This window comes from Panulirus ornatus, chromosome 1 (genome assembly GCF_036320965.1).
Source record: "Panulirus ornatus isolate Po-2019 chromosome 1, ASM3632096v1, whole genome shotgun sequence".
Lineage (NCBI taxonomy): Eukaryota > Metazoa > Arthropoda > Malacostraca > Decapoda > Palinuridae > Panulirus > Panulirus ornatus.
Window position 1 is genome coordinate 8,997,299 of NC_092224.1, and position 15,274 is coordinate 9,012,572.

The window sequence follows — 15,274 nt, forward strand, 5'->3', positions numbered from 1 at the left end:
CTCATTTGCTCTCCTTTTCACCTCTTGCACCATTCTCTTGACCTCTTTCCTCTTTCTTTTATACATCTCCCACTCATTTGCATTATTTCCCTGCAAAAATTGTCCAAATGCCTCTCTCTTCTCTTTCACTAATAATGTTACTTCTTCATCCCACCATTCACTACCCTTTCTAATCTGCCCACCTCCCATGCTTCTCATGCCACAAGCATCTTTTGCGCAAGCCATCACTGCATTCCTACATACATCCCATTCCTTCCCCACTCCCCTTCCATCTTTTGTTCTCACCTTTTTCCATTCTGTACTCAGTCTCTCCTGGTACTTCCTCACACAAGTCTCCTTCCCAAGCTCACTTACTCTCACCACTCTCTTCACCCCAACATTCTCCCTTCTTTTCTGAAAACCTCTACAAATCTTCACCTTCGCCTCCACAAGATAATGATCAGACATCCCTCCAGTTGCACCTCTCAGCACATTAAGATCTAAAAGTCTCTCTTTTGCACGCCTATCAATTATCACGTAATCCAATAATGCTCTCTGGCCATCTCTCCTACTTACATACGTATATTTATGTACATCTCTCTTTTTAAACCAGGTATTCCCAATCACCAGTCCTTTTTCAGCACATAAATCTACAAGCTCTTCACCATTTCCCTTTACAACACTGAACACCCCATGTATACCAATTATTCCCTCAACTGCCACATTACTCGCCTTTGCATTCAAATCACCCATCACTATAACCCGGTCTCGTGCATCAAAACTACTAACACATTCATTCAGCTGCTCCCAAAACACTTGCCTCTCATGATCTTTCTTCTCATGTCCAGGTGCATATGCACGAATAATCACCCATCTCTCTCCATCCTCTTTCAGTTTTACCCATATCAATCTAGAGTTTACTTTCTTACACTCTATCACATACTGCCACCACTCCTGTTTCAGGAGTAGTGCTACTCCTTCCCTTGCTGTTGTCCTCTCACTAACCCCTGACTTTACTCCCAAGGCATTTCCAAACTACTCTTCCCATTTACCCTTGAGCTTCGTTTCACTCAGAGCCAAAATATCAAGGTTCCTTTCCTCAAACATACTACCTATCTCTTCTTTTTTCTCATCTTGGTTACATCCACACACATTTAGACACCCCAAGCTGAGCCTTCGAGGAGGATGAGCACTCCCCGCGTGACTCCTTCTTCTGTTTCCCCTTTTAGAAAGTTAAAATACAAGGAGGGGAGGGTTTCTAGCCCCCCGCTCCCATCCCCTTTAGTCGCCTTCTACGACACGTGAGGAATGCGTGGGAAGTATTCTTTCTCCCCTATCCCCAGGGATATACTTCCATATGATTTCCCACTGTTAGAAGCAGTGAAAAGTTTTTATCGAGGATGTAAGGCATGTGTACATGTAGGAAGAGAGGAAAGTGATTGGTTCTCAGTGAATGTAGGTTTGCGGCAGGGGTGTGTGATGTCTCCATGGTTGTTTAATTTGTTTATGGATGGGGTTGTTAGGGAGGTAAATGCAAGAGTCCTGGAAAGAGGGGCAAGTATGAAGTCTGTTGGGGATGAGAGAGCTTGGGAAGTGAGTCAGTTGTTGTTCGCTGATGATACAGCGCTGGTGGCTGATTCATGTGAGAAACTGCAGAAGCTGGTGACTGAGTTTGGTAAAGTGTGTGGAAGAAGAAAGTTAAGAGTAAATGTGAATAAGAGCAAGGTTATTAGGTACAGTAGGGTTGAGGGTCAAGTCAATTGGGAGGTGAGTTTGAATGGAGAAAAACTGGAGGAAGTGAAGTGTTTTAGATATCTGGGAGTGGATCTGGCAGCGGATGGAACCATGGAAGCGGAAGTGGATCATAGGGTGGGGGAGGGGGCGAAAATTCTGGGGGCCTTGAAGAATGTGTGGAAGTCGAGAACATTATCTCGGAAAGCAAAAATGGGTATGTTTGAAGGAATAGTGGTTCCAACAATGTTGTATGGTTGCGAGGCGTGGGCTATGGATAGAGTTGTGCGCAGGAGGATGGATGTGCTGGAAATGAGATGTTTGAGGACAATGTGTGGTGTGAGGTGGTTTGATCGAGTGAGTAACGTAAGGGTAAGAGAGATGTGTGGAAATAAAAAGAGCGTGGTTGAGAGAGCAGAAGAGGGTGTTTTGAAGTGGTTTGGGCACATGGAGAGAATGAGTGAGGAAAGATTGACCAAGAGGATATATGTGTCGGAGGTGGAGGGAACGAGGAGAAGAGGGAGACCAAATTGGAGGTGGAAAGATGGAGTGAAAAAGATTTTGTGTGATCGGGGCCTGAACATGCAGGAGGGTGAAAGGAGGGCAAGGAATAGAGTGAATTGGAGCGATGTGGTATACCGGGGTTGACGTGCTGTCAGTGGATTGAATCAAGGCATGTGAAGCGTCTGGGGTAAACCATGGAAAGCTGTGTAGGTATGTATATTTGCGTGTGTGGACGTATGTATATACATGTGTATGGGGGGGGGGGCTGGGCCATTTCTTTCGTCTGTTTCCTTGCGCTACCTCGCAAACGCGGGAGACAGCGACAAAGTATAATAATAAAAAAAAAAAAAAAAAAAATGATTTCCCAGGAATACTTATACCTTTGTAATTTGAACACTCACCTTCATCCCCTTTGCCTTTGTACAATGGCACTATGCATGCATTCTGCCAATCCTCAGGCACTTCACCATGAGTCATACATACAGTGAATATCCTTATCAACCAGTCAACAACACAGTCACCACCTTTTGTAATAAATTCCACTGCAATAACATCCAAAACCACTGCCTTGCCAGCTATCATCTTCTATAAAGTTTTCACTACCTCTTCTCTGTTTACCAAACCATTCTCCATGACCCTCTCACTTCGCACACCATCCTGACCAAAACACCCTATATCTGCCACTCTATCATCAAACACATTCAACAAACCTTCATAATACTCACTCCATCTCCTCATTTCACCACTACTTTTTATAACCTCCCCATTAGCCCCTTCACCGATGTTTCCATCTGTTCTCTTGTCTTACGCACTTTATTTACCTCCTTCCAAAACATCTTTTTATTCTCTAAAATTTAATGATACTCTCGCACACCAACTCTCATTTGCCCTCTTTTTCACCTCTTGCACCTTTCTCTTGACCTCCTGACTCTTTCTTTTATACATCTACCAATCATCCGCACTACTCCCCTGCACAAATCATCCAAAGGCCTCTCTCTTCTCTTTCCCTAACAATCTTACTTCATCCCACCACTCACTACCCTTTCTAATCTGTCCATCTCCCACCTTTCTCATGCCACAAACATCTTTTGCGCAAGCCATCATTGCTTCTCTCAATACTTTCCATTCCTCCCCAACTCCCATTACATCATTCACTCTCACCTTTTTCCATTCTGCACTCAATCTGTCCAGGTACTTTCTCAAACAAGTCACCTTTCAAAGCTCACTTACTCTCACCACTCTCTTCACCCCAACATTCTCTCTTTTCTGAAAACCTCTGCAAATCTTCACCCACTAAAAGTCTCTCTTTCACACCCATATCAATTAAAACATAATCCAATAACACCCTCTAGCCATCTCTCCTACTTACATACATACAATTATGTATATCTCTATTTTCATCCATGGGGATAAGGGAGAAAGAATACTTCCCACGTATTCCCTGCATGTCGTAGAAGGCGACTTAAAGGGGAGGGAGCGGGGGACTGGAAATCCTTCCCTCCAGCTTTTACTTTTCCAAAAGAAGGAACAGAGAAAGGGGCCAAGTGAGGATATTTCCCTCTTAGGCTCCGTTCTTGATGCCACCTCACTAACGCGTGAAATGGTGAATATGCATGAAAAAAAATCTCTTTTTAAACCAGGTATTCCTGATCACCAGTCCTTTTTCAACACACAAATCTACAAGCTCTTCATCATTTCCATTTACAACAATGAACAACCCATGTAGACCAATTATACCCTGAACTGCTACATTACTCACCTTTACAGTCAAATCACCCATCACTATCACCTGGCCTCGTGCATCAAAGCTACTAACACACTCACTCAGCTGCTCTCAAAACACTTGCCTCTCATGATCTTTCTTCTCATGACCAGGTGCATAGGCACCAATAATCATGCATTATGTGATTATCTTGATGTCAATAATCCCACCTACTGACAGCTCCTGTAACCAAAAATGCATTTGGGTAGGTGAAAAATTATATAAACACTGATTGTATATGATCACTGTTGATTCTTATGTCACCTACTCATGTGCATTACTGGTTACAGGAGCCATTAGTATATTGTAAAAAAAAAAAAATTAAATATGGCACTCTTCCACATGTCAAATGAAGTGTTACTGAGCATACTGTTATTAGGATAAAGGTCATACTGTATAACCTCCTTTCATAGTATACATAATGTGTAAAACAACAGGAAGTGCTGCAGGTAGATAACAGCACTTATGGCTCAGTTTGCTAAAAAAAAAGTTCAGAAATTATGGAAATATTCTTTGGTCTATCTTCAAATCTTATTATGTACAACCATAATATCAAAAGACAAAGTAAGCACATACTGAAAGAAGTTAACTAAGCCAAGAATAAGTCTGTGTTCCAGCCTTCTTAATTGAGCAGTATTACTTTTGATATCCCTTATCATAGTTATAGTTTCTCCCAGCGATGTAGATACTACTAACATTTTCTAAGGCACCTCAATCTATGCAAAAGGGGTATGGTAAACATTTTAGCATTTCTTAATTTCAATGTTTTTGCTTGTAAATATGGTGAATGATGTAAAAATGTTAAGAATGCCAAAGAGGGTGACATTAAACAAGAATGACATATACTATATTACACACACCTAATAACCGATGCATACACAGCAAATTACAAGCAGAAACATGCTCTTGGTACTGGTTAAACTTGAGTAAGACAAGCAGGGAGGTAATGTGCTAAACAAGATACCAAAGGAGTGTGTTGGCACATGGTGTACGACAATATAAGATAACTATGATCAAAATCCAGAATTTTTTTCTGAATCTCACAAAAAATTTTGGTATTACTTCACCACCATATCCAAATTGTTCCTGTACAAGATCTGACCACCACATGGAATGCCAAATTTGTTACACAAATTCATCACATTTTTCCCATTTCCATAAAGTTTTGTTCTGTATTTTGATACAACCAAAAATACAGAATCATTGAATTCTGCCATACTCTGGATAAAGAATTAGCAATTTTTTTCCATATACACAATATCTACCAAAAGGCATCTCTAGTTACCTGAACATATGAGTTCTCTAAATCCATAAATGGTACAAACAAGATCTTCTGTTTCTAATTTCTCACACATTCTTTAAAGCAAACACTTGGTATGCACATCCTCTACGTTCCTGAAGCCATTCTGTTCCTCCCCAAATTAAAACTGTGTGTCCCACCAACTTCTGACCACCACATGGAATGCCAAATTTGTTACACAAATTCATCACATTTTTCCCATTTCCATAAAGTTTTGTTCTGTATTTTGATACAACCAAAAATACAGAATCAATGAATTCTGCCATACTCTGGATAAAGAATTAGCAAATTTTTTCCATATTCACAATATCTACCAAAAAGCATCTCTAGTAACCTTAACATATGAGTTCTCCAAATCCATAAATGGTACAAACAAGATCTTCTGTTTCTAATTTCTCACACATTCTTTAAGCAAACACTTGGTCTACACATCCTCTATGTTCCTGAAGCCATACTGTTCCTCCCCAAATTAAAACTGCCTGTCCCACCAACTTCTCAGTGACCATTATCCCCTACAACCTACCACCTATGCCCAACAAATATATACTGCTGGATCTGAACATTCATTTTCTCACCCTTGCTTTTATAATGATGGCACTTTACAGGTATTATGTCAAACCTTGGGCAACTCACCAATAAAAGTCCTAAGTAACCACAATCACACGCTTTCTTAAGAAATTCAACCACAATACCACCTACTCCAGCTGCTTTGCTGCTCTTCATCTTAAGCAATGCTTTCACTAACTCTTTTCTTTTCATCAAATTGCTTTCCAAGACTCTCACTTCACATCCCCCCATGTCCAAAATATTCCACATTAGCCATCCTTTCCACATTAGCCATAACCTTTCTCAACTCTTTAAAGTACTAACTCCATCTCCTCTTCATCTCATTTCTGCCTGTTACCACTTTCCCATCTGCCTCATTAACTGATGTTCCCATTTTTTCTCTTGTCTTCTCACACCACTGGCCTCTTTCTTAAACATTTCCTTATTCTCCCTGAAGTTTGCTAATACTTGCTCACCATACCTCTCATATGCCCACTTTTTCAACCCATGTACCTTCTTCCTGCAGCTTTCTCGTGTACATCTCTCAATCACTTGCTCTCTTTCCCTGCATATAATGCCCAAACACCTCTCACTTCCCTTTCACTAAAAACTCAATCCCAATGCTCATTACCCTTTCTCATCTATTCACCTCCCACCTTGTGTGTGCAACACACATAAAAACAATATTTCCCTAAATTCCTCTCATTCCTCACCCAATTCCCTAGCTTCATTTACTCTTCACTTTTACTATGTTAACTCAATTTCTACTAGTATCTCTTTTCACAAGCCTCTTTTCCAAGCTCACTCACTTTCACCATCCTCTTCCCACCCATATCATTTCCTCTTTTCCAGAAGCTTCTGTAAACCTTCACCCAAGCCCCTACCAAGAAACAATCAGATATCCTACCACATGCCCCTCTCAGCACATTTACATCCAAGGATCTCTCCTCTGCATGCCTTTCAATTAGTCCATAATCCATTACTGCCCATTACTATTTTTCCTACTCACCTATGTATACATATGTATGTCACATTCTTAAACCAGGTATTCCCAATCACCAGTCCATTTGCAGCACACAACTCCACAGGATGTTCACCATTCTTAGTTACAAAACCGGGTACACCATACACTCCAGTTATACCTTCAACTACCACATTACCCACTCACACACTCCAATCACTCATCATCTATACTCGATTTCTTACGTCAAAACCACTGACGCTCTCACTAAGCTCCTCCCCCTTTGTAATCTCACTTCCAGGTGCATAATCCACTTTTTAAAATACACTTTCATTCATACCCATGCTAGTCAGGGACTTATTTCCTTACCCTCTACCACACATTCCTACAACTCTTCTTCAACAGCAGCGCTACCACTTTCTTCGCTTTCATGCTAACCGTTGACTTTACCCTTATGATATTCCCAAACCATCAAATGATTCTTCCCCTTTCCCCTTCAGCTTTGTTTTGTTTAATGCTAGAACATTCAGGTTCCTATCCTTAAACACAATGCCTTTCTACACCCAAAGCCTGAGCCTTTGAGGATAATGAGCATGCCTTGCTCGGCTCTTGTTCAAACATTGAGAAACCAGAGGGTTTCCATTCTCCTCCTCCCATCTTCTTTTGTTACCTACAACATGTAGGGAACATATGGGAAGTATTCCTTCAACCTTATCACCTATAATAAAAGAGAATGCCTTGATTAAGGCACTCATTTGCCCTTGTAATCTAAGAAAAAATAAAATCAATATTTCATGATAAAAATTTCTGGAACAACAAAGAAAAAGAAATTTACCTATTAGGAGCAGTGGGTGCATCTGTTTTCGGTTTGGTTACAGCCAATTTCAGTAATGCTGTGCAAGTCTCTTTCACAAGTGCAAAGTCTTGCTCCCCTCGTTCTCCAAAGCCAGATCTTATTAATACACTTGTGTTGCTGGAGATGATGCTAATTTCTGAACTGAAAAGAAAGTATACATATATGAGCTAAAAAAAGGAAAAAAAAAAATCCTTGTATTTTCATGTAATTGTCACTTTTTCATCTGCATGAAACTTTAAAGTTAATACTAAACATGAAGTATGAATTGGGTAATCCTACTAAACCAAGAAAGATAAACTTCACAAAGAGCACAGCCAGATTAAATCCAGGCTATCTAGGTGTGACCTATTCAACAAAAACAATGTCCTGTACTCCAAAGGTTGTGCTGTATAATGTTTAAAATATGTTCCATCATGAACGCTTCAGTATACTATAATGGTAGTTAACATATGATGTGAAAGATAGAGGCCTGCACATGAAGGCAACTTGCTGCAGTCAAGATCAACAGCATCACAAATGCCCATCAATCCTTCCAAAATTTTGGGGAAACAGTCTGTTAACCTCTTACCCTGTACATTTCCTTCTTTTAACTTTCATACAAGGAGGGACTGATACAATTCCAGCTGCACTGTTACTATCACTTCTAGCAAAAGACACAAAAACCAGTATGTTGGGGGTAAACCATAGAAAGGTCTGTGGGTTCTGGATGTGGATAGAGAGCTATAGGTTTAATTGCATTACACATGACAGCTAGAGACTGAGTGTGAACAAATGTGGCCTTTTTGTCTGTTTCGCTGAAGCAGGGGGTAGTGATGCTATTTCCTGTGGGGTAGAGTAGCGCCGGGAAAGAATGAAGGCAATCAAGTACAAATATGTATATGTGTATACATGCATATGTCTGTGTATGCGTATGTATATGTATATATGTTAATATGTAAGTGTGCGTGTATGGGCGTTATGTATATATATGTGTATATGATAGGATGGGCCATTCTTCATCTGTTTCCTGGTGCTCCCTCGCTGATGTGGGAAACAGCGATTAAGTATATAAAAAAAATCAATTCATAGGAGTGTAAAAGAGAGACCTTTGGATGCTAATGTGCTGAGAGGGGCAGCTGGAGGGATGTCTGATCACTGTCTTGTGGAGGTGAAGGTAAAGATTTGCAGAGGTTTTCAAAAAAGAAGAGAGAATGTCAGGGAGAAGAGAGAGGTGAGAGTAAGTGAGCTTGGAAAGGAGACTTGTGTGAGGAAGGACCAAGAGAGACTGAGTGTAGAATGGCAAAAAGGTAAGAACAAATGACATGAGGGGAGTGGGTGAGGAATGGGATGTACTTCAGGAAGCAGTGATGGCATGTGCAAAAGATGCATATGGCATGAGAAAGGTGGGAGGTGAGCAGATTTGAAAGGGAAGCAAGTAGTGGGATGAAGAAGTACAGTTGTTAGCGAAAGAGAAAACAGAGGCATTTAGACTATACTTGCAAGGAAGGAGTGCAAATGAATGGGAGATATATAAGAGAAAGCTGAAGGTGCATGGGTTGAAAAAGAGGACAAATGCGAGTTGGGGTGAGGAAATATCACTAAATTTTTGGGAGAATAAAAAATGTTTTAAAAGGAAGTAAATAACATGCATAAAACAAGAGAACAAATGGGAACATTGGTGAAGGGGGCAAGGGGGGGAAGTAATAACATAGTGATGAAATGAGATTTAGTGAGTATTTTGAAGGTTTGTTGAATGTGTTTGATGATAGAGTGGCAGATGTAGGGTGTTTTGGTTGGGAAGGTATGCAAAGTACGAGATTCAGGGAAAGTGGTTTGGTGCAGAGAAGAGATGGTGAAAGCCTTAAGGGAGATGAAATCTAGCAAGATGGTGGGAGTGGATGGTGCTGCAGTTGAATTTATTAAGAAAGGAGGTGACTGTGTTGTTGACTGGTTGGTAAGGATATTTACTATATGTATGGATCACGGTGAAGTGCTTGAGGAGTGGCAGAAAGCATGTATAAAGCTATTGTACAAAGGCAAAGGGGATAAAGGTGAGTGTTCAAACTACAGAGGCATAAGTCTGTTGAGTATTCCTGGAAAACTGTATGAGAGGGTGAAGGCATGTACGGAGTAACAGATTGGGGAGGAGCAGTGTGGTTTCAGAAGCGGTAAAGGATATGTAAATCAGTTATTCACTTTGAAGGAAATATAAGAAAAATACTTAGAAGAACAGATGGATATATGTAGCATTTATGGATCTGGAGAAGGCATATGACAGGGTTGACAGAGATCCTTTGTGGAAGGTCTTAAGAAATATATGGTGTGGGAGGTTAGCTGTTAGAAGCAGTGATATGTTTTCATCAAGGGTGTAAGGCACATGTACGCATAGGAAGAAAGGAGAGTGACTAGTTCCCAATGAAGGTCTGCCTGTGGCAGGGATGTTTGATGTCCCCATGGGTGTTTTATCTGCTTATGGATGGGGTGGCTAGGGAGGTAAACGCAAGAGTTTTGGAGAGAAGGATGAGTATGCAGTCTGTTGGGGATGAAAGAGCCTGGGAAGTGAGTCATATGTTGTGATACAGCATTGGTGGTTGATTCAAGTGAGAAACTACAAAAGTTGGTGACTGAGTTTGGAAAAGTGTGTGAGAGAAGAAAGTTGAGAGTAAATGTGAAGAAAAGTAAGGTTATTGGGTTTCATATGGTTGAGAGATGAGTTAGTTGGGATGTAAGTTTGAATGGAGAAAAACTTGAGGAAGTGAAGTGTTTTCGATATCTGGGCATGGACTTGGCAGCGAAAGGAACCATGGAAGTGGTAGTGAACCATAGGGTGGGGGAGGGGGCGAAGGTCCTGGGAATGAAGAAGAATGTGTGGAAAGAAAGAATGTTTTCTCGGGGAGCAAAAATTGGTATGTTTGAAGGAATAGTAGTTCCAACAATATCATAAGGTTGCAAGGCATGGGCTATAGATAGGGTTGTATGAGGGAGGGTGGATGTGTTAGAAATGAAATGTTTGAGGATAATATGTAATGTGAGGGGTGTGTGTGTGTGTGTGTGTGTGTGTGTGTGTGTGTGTGTGTGTGTGTGTAAGTGTTAATCAAGTAAGTAATGAAAGGGTAAGAGAGATGTGTGGTAATAAAAAGAGTGTGGTTGAGAGAGCAGAAAAGGGTGTTGAAATGGTTTGGACATACAGAGAGAATGAGTGAGGAAAGGCTGACAAAGAAGATATATGTGTCAAAGGTGGATGGAACAAGGAAAAGCCAGGGACCAGATTGGAGGTGGAAGGATGGAGTGAAAAAGATTATGAGCAATTGGGTCCTGAACATGCAGGCAGGTGAGAGGCATGCAAGGAATAGTGAATTGAAATGTTGTGGTATACTGGGGTTGACATGCTGTCAATGTACTGAACCAAGGCATGTGAAATGTCCAGAGTACACCATGGAAAAGTCTGAGAGGCCTGGATGTGGATAGAGAGCTGTGATTTCAGTGCATTATACATGACAGCTAGAGACTAAGTGTGAGCAAAAGTGGCCTTTCTTTTTTCCTGTCTTCCTGGGGCTACCTCACTGACACAGAGGGTGGCATTACTGTTATTTGTGGGGCAGAGTGGTGCCAGGAATGGATGAAAGTAAGCCTGGAAGACCCTGCACGAGGAAAAGACAGATGGCACAGGTTCAGAGGGAGGAGATGGGGACAGGATTAGAATTTGAATCATCCAAAGTTGAGTATGGGGAACACAAGGTGCCAAAGAGCAGCTTCATCAGTTGGAGGGTTAAAAATAGATTAATAAGGTCACAAAAGAGGAGTAAAGGCTAGATAACAGACTTTGATTAGGAGATGGTTGTGGTTAAGGGCCTAAAAGATTTGCCAGTAGAAGGAGTCAAGTGCGATTAAATTATCATACTTTCAAAACTTTTTGAAAATTGAGTTTTTACCAATTACTGAATCTCTCAAAATATGACCAATTATTTCCTCTTTTTGATGAAAAACAAGCTTGGTAAAAATGCCCTTGAATATTCACACTGAATAATATCTAACAGGGATAGCCACTTTTAGCTCAGTTTCTGCTATTCAAACCTAATGCAGTCTGTTAGTAACAAAGAAAGAATACCCAGCAAAATACGAAATGCTGAACAGTGAAGTGAAATTTTTTTTTCAAAAGCTCTTCAAGAAAGCATATCCTAGATCATCACCAGGAAGAGCAATAGATGACTGCCCAGCATGGGCCCAGATCAGTACTACAAGAAGTACTTGATTGCCCAGGATGGGGATTAGACTTATGAAACAAAATAATCTGACTGGACTATTTAATGCCTCACTTATTTAGATACTTTTGTAATAACCTCCTAACCCACAGTCACGGTGCATAAGCCATATCTGTTGTTTTGATAAATGTCATACTCTTATAAATGCTATTTCCTTCCACACTCAATAGCTCTACTCCAACTAACCTCTTGTCTCCCTATGATGTTGTCCAGTTTTAGTATACCTGATGGCTTATCTCTTCCATTTCTTTCTTCAATCATTCCATGGAATATAATGCAAGGATTATGTATGAAAATCATGGAAAGATTGTTATCATCAACCATAAAAATGATTTTGCAACTTGTTTCTTATGCAAATGGAAAAACCCAATTTGCAGTTACAAGTAAATTGAGCTTGCTCACACCATTTTTGAAACATGTCACAGAAAATCCTACCTTGCACACATAGCAAGAAGTATCAGCGCTGATCTAGCCTCTTCATCTGTAGTTTCTGGCAAAGTTTTTGTAAATCGCTCCCATAAAAGTGTCACACATTCTTTAATGATGTCACCTGAAAGAGTAGAGGCAATACGCCTCAATAAATAAGTCTGTCTCGCTCTCTATCATCACTCTTCCACTCCCAGTTTAATACAATGGATCAAATACATATCTTCCACTCCCAGTTTAATACAATGGATCAAATACATACAGTCTCTGAGCTCATTCATACACAACTTCAACATATGCCTTGAGTGTTAAAATGAAATAGATTTCCACACTCATAAAAATGCTAACTACTTATCCAGTTTATAAAAGATGAAAGAGAAGCTTCCACACTCATAAAAGAGCTTCTTACTTATTCACTTTACAAAGATGTAACACACATTTCCTTATACTCATAAACGTGCGTCTTACTTATTCACATGACAAACTACGATGATTGGTCAAGTTAGACCAGTCCATTCATACCACCTCCACACAAAAAGTACATACACCATGGCCATAAGCATTTCAAAATAAACACTACTACTCTGTTGTTTTGGTTGGAGAGGAATTCCTGTTTGTGATATCTATTCACTTGATATTATTTCATGATGGTCAAATAATCCTACTGTAAAAGAATATGACAATACATGAAATACAAAAAAAAAGCTCTTATAAATCTTTTACGGCAATTAGGATCCACTGGTTTTGACAGGTTTCCACCTGTACTAAGTAATCTTTATAAGGAATTCTTTGAAAAAAAATCACTAAAGGATATCTTACCTTCTAATGCAATTTGGTTTGCGTGTGTATATGATGTTCTTTGTGTTTGACCAATAAATGAGAATCTATAAACATTTCTCCCCTTACTTAACAATTTAGTAACTTCCATAAAATTTACTGTAGAAAATGAAAATAACAGTAGGTTACCATTTTTAGATGGCATAATCCATAGGCAAGGAAACAAGTTTAAGTTTACCATATACAGTGCGCATATATCCATTATTACTAATCTCAACATGACCAGAGTTAAATCATCATTTCAATCTATATTCCTTAGGGCATCATGTATTTGCAGTCCAGAGTTTATTGATGATAAGTTTGAGAAGATATATTCTATTGGATCTAAGTTAGCAAAGAAATCATTTAAAGAGTTGAACCCAAACCTCCTGCTGACACCAAGAATCTTTTACTTCTCCCTTTTAACAGTAATTTTACTTTACTTCCCATGTTGCTTAAATCCTTTAATGTAAATGATGCCTTCAGCAACAATAATACTCTAAAGAGTATCTTAATCAGGAACTCATCAGAACATTCTCCTGGATACATCTATAAAGTGCCAAGCAGAAATTGTGATAAGTCTTATGTTGGGCAGACTGGTAAGGATCTTTCTAGTAACACTTAAGAAACGTAAATATAGCATAAGAACAGGACAAGAATCAAATGCCTTGTTTAATCACATTAAAAACTATGATCATGGTACTGACTGGAGTAATGCCATCTCAGTTATTAACTCTAACTCCAATACCATGAGAAATATCATTGAATCTTCTATTATTAAATACACAAAGAATTATAACTTTAATATTACTGAAGGTCTATACAAATTGGATAGCTTTATTGTTGAAATTGATAGAACTTGTAAACAAATCCCCTTCTTATCCACATAATAAGTTAATGATACACTCATTGTCTTTCTTGGACAATCATTTGTTTACCAAATGGCGTTCTAGCTAAATCTCTTCGTTGTACATCAACTGACATATTTCTTTCCTGTGTCTCTCCTGATGACATGATTATTACACGAAAGTGCACTTGGGAACTTAACGTGTTTTGTTTACCCCCTGGATTAACAGGAATGTATATGTATGTATATGTTGAAATGTATAGGTATGTATATGTCCGTCTGTGGGTGTTTATGTATATACATGTGTATGTGGGTGGGTTGAGCCATTCTTTCATCTGTTTCCTTGCGCTACCTCGCTAATGTGGGAGACAATGACTATAATAAAAATAAAATATTATCATTATCATTATTATACCTAATCGCTGTTTCCTGTGTCAGCAAGGCGGCACCAGGAAACTGACAAAGAATGGCCCATCCACTCATATACACATTAATATATATCAATTATACTTTGTCGCTGTCTCCCAAGTCAGCAAGGTAGCACAAAGAAACAGACAAAAGAACGGCCCAAACCACCCACATACACATGTATATATATACAAACCCACACACGCACATATACATACCAATATATTTCAACATATGATAGAGTTGATAGAGATGCTCTGTGGAAGGTATTAAGAATATATGGTGTGGGAGGCAAGTTGTTAGAAGCAGTGAAAAGTTTTTATCGAGGATGTAAGGCATGTGTACGTGTAGGAAGAGAGGAAAGTGATTGGTTCTCAGTGAATGTAGGTTTGCGGCAGGGGTGTGTGATGTCTCCATGGTTGTTTAATTTGTTTATGGATGGGGTTGTTAGGGAGGTAAATGCAAGAGTCTTGGAAAGAGGGGCAAGTATGAAGTCTGTTGGGGATGAGAGAGCTTGGGAAGTGAGTCAGTTGTTGTTCGCTGATGATACAGCGCTGGTGGCTGGTGGCTGGTGGCCCTCCACCTCTAACACACATATCCTCTTTGTCAATCTTTCCTCACTCAATCTCTCCATGTGACAAAACCCTTTCAATACATCCTCTTCTGCTCTCTCAACCACACTCTCTTTTTATTACCACACATCTCTCTTACCCTTTCATTACTTACTCGATCAAACCACCTTACACCACATATTGTCTTCAAACATTCGATTTCCAATACCTCCACCCTCCTCCGCACAATCCTATCGGCAACCCACGCCTCACAACCATATAACATTGTTGGAACCACCATTCCTTCAAACATACCATTTTTGCTCTCTGAGATAACGTTCTCGCT

General features: G+C 39.7%; 1 protein-coding gene across 1 annotated transcript in view; it reads right to left on the reverse strand.

The window, feature by feature from the left end:
- LOC139755260 (condensin complex subunit 1-like) overlaps window positions 1-15,274 on the reverse strand; it is a 549,693-nt gene that overhangs the window by 262,261 nt on the left and 272,158 nt on the right. The window contains exons 16-17 of the mRNA XM_071673408.1: window positions 12,316-12,430; window positions 7,619-7,780 (exon numbers count right to left, since the gene is read on the reverse strand). Of these exons, the coding sequence (XP_071529509.1) occupies window positions 7,619-7,780; window positions 12,316-12,430 (277 nt within the window). The remainder of the gene's footprint in view (window positions 1-7,618; window positions 7,781-12,315; window positions 12,431-15,274) is intronic.